This window comes from Hippoglossus stenolepis, chromosome 14, assembly GCF_022539355.2.
Source record: "Hippoglossus stenolepis isolate QCI-W04-F060 chromosome 14, HSTE1.2, whole genome shotgun sequence".
NCBI lineage: Eukaryota > Metazoa > Chordata > Actinopteri > Pleuronectiformes > Pleuronectidae > Hippoglossus > Hippoglossus stenolepis.
Genome location: NC_061496.1, coordinates 22,279,640 through 22,285,821, shown reverse-complemented (window position 1 = coordinate 22,285,821; position 6,182 = coordinate 22,279,640). Strand labels below are relative to the sequence as shown.

The window sequence follows — 6,182 nt, the reverse complement described above, 5'->3', positions numbered from 1 at the left end:
CAATTCTTTTTCGGGAGGGGGATATTTACTCAAATGCAGGAAATGAAGGGTCCGGTTTGCAGTTATGAAACTGTTGCAGGCAAAAGATTACAATTTATAATGTCCCCCATAATTTCACCCACACAATATTATATGGGTTTGCCCGTCTAGAATTATCTCAAAAGGCTTGTTTATCTCCCACCTTATAAAAAGACAGACTTAGGCAAAAGTCATTATGAGAAGCTGTGCACACAAGCATTGTTGTATTTTTTTTCTCGCCCAGAAAAACACAGGCAACAGCAAAACAATCATTTACTTTTAGATTGTGTAATGTTATTCAGGCAATCTGTCATTTGGCTCCATTCTATTGCTATTTCAAAACACATTTATTATTCACAAGATATAAGATGGAGTCATTAAAAATAATTACATTATTTTTCAACAATATGATGAAATGATTTTGACTTTCTGCAATTATTTCCCACGCTCTGTTGTCCTCTGCAGGGGGAATTTAGGTCTTAATCAGCTGCCGGTCTTATAAGATTGCAATGCTTACAAGCTAAATTTGACAGAAAATCTTTGGCTCCGTGACAAGAAAAATGAGTTGTTAAAGACCGGACTCCTCGGGCGAGAGAAAGAAACGCAGAGGAAAGAGGAGTGGAATATTACATGAAGAGCCAAATGATAAGTAGTCCTGACCGCGCTGCAATTTGTCAGGATAGTGTGGATGTCCTCTAGCGTAACACGAACTGCTGCAGAAATATCAAAGCACAAAATGTTAAAGAAGACACATCAGGATCCGACAATTGTTTAACAATGACCTAAATATAGACTATGAAATGTGAAGGACTCACACACTTGTATCACTTCAGAGAGGGCGACAAAAATAAAATAACAGAGAATTACAATATGTTTGAAATTCAAATGTTCACACACGTACATAAAATAGTGCCAATATGAGGACAGTGAAATAGGGGGACTACAGTGTGTGTGTTCAGGCGAGTTGGCAGTGCAATAGTGCCACCTAAAGGTCAATAAATGCACTGTGTCGGTGAAGTGTATTTAATGATCACAGCACAGCAGCTGGAGAACAATATGTTAAATAAAATACACAGGAAATTGAAGTTCAGTTTGCAGTAAAAGACCATAGCTATTATAAAATCAAACAAGTTGTTTGTAAAGATTGTTGCTGCCACAGGAGATTCCCTAAGACTGTATGGCTCGTGCTTATGTGAAGGGACACTATGTAAATAAAGCAGGGAGGTTATTTTTGTACGTCTAATTATTTTTATTTTATTTAACTATTTTGGGAATGCCGAGAAAAGCCCTTTTACTTTTTCTCATTCCATGGTTAGACTTAGAAAGGTTGTCACCTAGTGGCCCCAATGCAGAACTTTTATTTTGAATCATCCACTGATTACACAAATCTGTGTGTTCAAAGGAAGCTGCTCTGTTCTGTCGCAACAATATGTAAATTGTGTCGAGCAACATTTCTGCGAACCATCGCGATAAAGAGCTCGAGCGCTGCCTCGCATGCTGCAGCTAAACCCATCACTTTAGAGTTTAGAGGGATTTTCACTGTCACCGTGTAATCTGGGAAAAAAGAGAGTCTGATGGCAAACAAATAGACAGCAGAAGGATGAACTCACAGCTGACATCTCCTCTGGGCTGTCACTTTCATTTGACATCAAGTTCAGTCACATTTTGAGAGTGAGATATAATACGCAACTAGGTAAACATTTAGATATACGTGTATCTGAATCCTGAAATGATTTGCAAATAGCAAGATTTTAGTTTTTGCCATAAATCTCAGCGATACACTTGCTTGGCCGTTGAGCTGGGAAGGAGTTGTTGTCTTAAATGTTATTTGCTAAACAAATCAATAAATGTACAGTTCAGTAAATGATTCTCAGACAGAGGCTTCTGCAAAATATTTACAAATCAGATTTATCAATCATTTACACATTCATTTGGAAAATGAAAGCAAAGTGACTGTTTGCTTAAAAAAGGAAACAATGAAAAAGTATGAATCATTTGCATTAGAAACTTATCAATGACTATAATCACAAACAGAAAGTATGTATTGATAATCCACATTGAGCAGCTTGATAACGTTTCCCCTCTTATTGCTTACATGGAAGACTTCCTATACACAAGCACTTTACATCTGTGTGAATGGCTCATCATCTGTGAAAGACAGGTTGTAAACACCATCACTCGCGGCACCATTTTCCATCGTTTTCGGCCGTATCTCCACTTCAGTGTCCTCGTCTTCTGTCTTCGCGCTCTTTTTGCTAGAATGAGAAGCCAGAAACACAACTGATCAAAAATCGCATGTTAGGAAAAAAAAAGAAAAAGAAAGAAATGCATGTGAAGATGTCAGCCTACCGTTTCTTTTGGAGAACAGATAATACAAGCATAACGATGATGCCGACACCCACAGCACCCATGACCACCCCGAACGCGATGAGCCACGGGGGGGTGTCAGGGTTGACGGGTGCTGCCAGGGTGGGAGGGATGCCCACAAACTCCAGAGTGTTGTCAGATAGCAGGAAGGCATTGTTGATCCGATTCCTGGACTTTCTAATGAGCACATGAAAAGGTTAGATATAAAAATGGACGTTAACATTCAGCAAGAAACCACACCTACTGATTAACATTCAGGAAGTGCGCCAAGTTTTGCTGGAGGTTTTTGAACGTCATTTACCGATAAGACAATAAAACCTGAACTCCACCTCCATTCCACCTGTGATTAAGGAACACAGTACAATATACTGTACATGTATAGCACATGTGCTAGTTCATAAGACCGCTCATGTACTCTTTAATACAAATTTACATGCATCCACTTTGTTGTTATCAAAGTTTTGACATTGAAATTTTGCCTTTGGCGGCAGGTTTGTGTTGTGGATTGAAAGGCAGCTAATATTAGCAAATGTTGGCAAACCAACACATTTACACACGATAGCATTATCAACAAAACAACGCATTCACGTCAGCATATAACACACTGTTCCTCATTAAAAAGTATGATTCATAAGCAACACATCCTTGCTTATGTCAATGTTTTATGCTGAACTAAATCTTAATTTGTCCTGCTATAAGCTAATTGTAGTTAGTTTTACCTTAAGTTACCAAAACAAAACACACATATTATCATATAACACAATAAAACAACACACCCTCGCTTGGCTCAATATAGTTTGCTGCTAACTTTGCCTGGTGTGAGCTACTTGCGGCTAATTTGAACTAATGTTAATAAAATAACAGATTCATAAAAATAAAAAAACATTTAATACAGGCAGCCCTCTCTAAGTTAATTCGATTGCTTTCATTTTGCTGTTACCATCCCACCTGGTTTGGATGATATTATTCCAAGCCACTTAAATGTTCTGTAAAATTATTTTGGCCCAGGTTTGGCCCACATTGTCAAACAGAACAATGTCCTCTGGCCACATACTGTGTGGGATGATGGACCTTGGGTGGTCTGGGCCACAAGTAAACCATAGCAATACCAAAAGGCATCATAGGTGGCCCGCATTTGTTTTGAGATATTTTGGCCACATTTGCTATTTTACAAGTGTGCTTTTTTAAGGCTCACATCCGTTTTGTCCAGGCCACAATGGACTGAAGCGACCCACATCCGTTTACTATCTGGGTCACTACCAGCTCAAGGAATTGCATTTGTGTTACTGAGAGATTATTTACTATTTATTTTGAAAACGATTATTTATCATCTTGTCACTGCCAACAAAAAAAACGTAATACTAAAATTAAACTTTTAGTACATAATATACCTAAAGAGATAAAAGTCCCCATCTATTAAGACAATAACAGTATTGCAACAAAACTAAACATATGATACATAAAACATCAAATGGAACAACTGACTTAGAGTTGAATATGACATCTGACTCCTCTATAAAGAGGGTCAGAAAAAGCAAACATTTTTAAAACAATGACAGTATCACTGTGTCATGTGATTACCTGACGGCCTCCTCCACATTTTCTTTATTGACGAGTTCTGAAGTGTTCAGCGGTGAGGTCACCACAAACCAGAAGGACACTCTGGGAGTCTCATCGCACACAACAATGTTTGACACGCTGGTGAAGTTCCGCAAGACAATAAAAAGCACATCAGTGTCCTAACATGGTGATAAACCGTGAGTCACTGATTTCTTTAAGGTGATAAGAGATTATATTACTGTTAAGTTCTTTTTAAAATCCTTTTATTGATTTTGGTAATCAAACAGCAAAAGAAAACACACAAATGTTGACTTACTCAAATATCTGTCCAGCGATGTGATTCCTCATGGCAAAAGCCAAAGAGGCTCGGAAAAGGAACATCTCATTTGGATTCCAGGGATACTGCAACAATGGATCATGCACATGTTTTCAGTAAACACCATTAAGGTGACGGGCCTTTCCTCAAATGAGTAGTGAAATCTGGATAATATTTAGTGTATTGCTTTTCATGAGGGCAATACCTTGAACTAGCCTTTAATCTAGTGAGCCTTCAAACTGATATTTATGAGATGAAAATCTAAAAATATACGTACGGCTTCCTCTCCCAGAGCAGTGTTGATGCTGAGTCGAACATTGTAGCCGTCTGAAGCATCTATAAAGATAAAGAATATGTCAATGATCCTGTACGTCCTATCAATGTATGTCTTTATATGTTTAAATTAAAGAGTAAGGCTTCAATATGTCTATGTCTTGCTGATAGAGCTGCCATGTGTGTATCCAATGACATTCATTTCTGGTGAGAACTGTTTACCATCACTTCATCTAAACCTCAGCAGTGATTTCTTTATAAGTTTTTATAAAAGTCGGTCAAATAGAATGTATTTCAATGATGTCCAATGAAAGCCAGTGTTAGGTAAACATCTGAGTTATGTGTCCAATCTTGGTTTCAGTTAAGAGATTAGAAACTGCATTCCACACTGACTGTAGAACTCGACTGATGCTTTTACAATAACAATGTTAACTTCTGGTATATTCAATGTGAGATAAAACGTAGAAATACAACATGTCAATATGGGAAAAAAATATGAAAGTGTCCCTCTGTGATCACTTACCTGGTGTACAGAGTTCTTTTCCCAGAGCAGATGATAAACAGAGCAGGAAAAAAGTCTTTTCCAACATTTTCGCAGAAAACGAGAAGCCACACAGTAAAGAGCTGCAGGTGAAAGTCCCAGTGTGGAGTGGTTTGAGGAGGTGAGCGGAGCAACTTCACTGGATAGAGTCTGGGTTTAATGGTTAAGCCAGGACACACCTGAACTGACCCGTCTTACCCCAACATAAAAAAGAAATGAAAAAAATGGCCGTCAGAGGGGCAGCTCGCCCTCAGCTCACACCATGGAAACTGTACAGTGGGAGCTGCTGCAGCCAAAGTGCCACTGTTTGTTCAAGCTCCCAAGAAGCCAGATAGTGAGGCAGACCTGACGGAGAAAAACACCACGGCTCAGTCTGCGTCTGCACTGTACTCAGCACAGTGCAGTCTGTTCCCTTGACATTCAGAATGACCAGCACCTTTACATTAGGTTGCCATATTTTACCCTTATTTTGTGCCGTGAAAAGAAGAATGCACAGAGACATCAATCAGCCTGGTGAGCAAAAGTTGACTCAATAGTTAAGATAAGCATAATATAATTGCATTCTTTGAAGGGCAAAAGCCTGATGTGGCATACATGGTAGACTCTGGTAAGCTCATTATGTTCACTCTCCGCACAGTTTTTAAAAACATGTCCAAGCAGGCAAAGTGGTGAAAACCTTAAACAGACAAACTGAAAATGTCTCCTATCCGGGATCATTCTGTATATTCAGGGTTAATCATCTATTCTGCCCTGACAGTGATGCTTGCAATTGAGTGAATTATTCAACCACATGTAGTGAGGGACGCCTGACTAAGGCTTTAATGAGAAACTAAGTTACAGACACAGCCGCCCGAGGCAAAGTCTGCCTGTCAATTTTACTATTTGTGTCTGTTTCACGTGACACCAGAAGGTATTTACCGTTCAGAATTCCCATCAAGGCTGAGCACATTAAACTGTGGCCTCCAATAAACCATCTTTTGCTTCCGTAAAATGTCATAAGTGTTTTCCTATAAAACAGACAACACCCATGCTGAAACAGTAGGAAAATAACTCACAGAGGTTTACAACACAGCTGAAACCCAGTGAAACCAAACCCGATCAAAGTCT

At 38.9% G+C, this 6,182-nt stretch overlaps 1 protein-coding gene across 1 annotated transcript; it reads right to left on the bottom strand.

Annotated features, from left to right (window-relative positions):
- Positions 1–2,086: 2,086 nt before the first annotated feature.
- Positions 2,087–5,351, bottom strand: cltrn (collectrin, amino acid transport regulator). The gene is made up of 6 exons (XM_035177579.2): positions 5,058–5,351; positions 4,539–4,597; positions 4,262–4,347; positions 3,967–4,083; positions 2,368–2,562; positions 2,087–2,273 (listed from the first exon to the last, which is right to left on the bottom strand). Exons 1-6 carry the CDS (start codon positions 5,122–5,124, stop codon positions 2,141–2,143), a joined length of 657 nt encoding a protein of 218 aa, XP_035033470.2. The 5' UTR covers positions 5,125–5,351; the 3' UTR covers positions 2,087–2,140.
- Between the last annotated feature and the right edge of the window lie 831 nt (positions 5,352–6,182).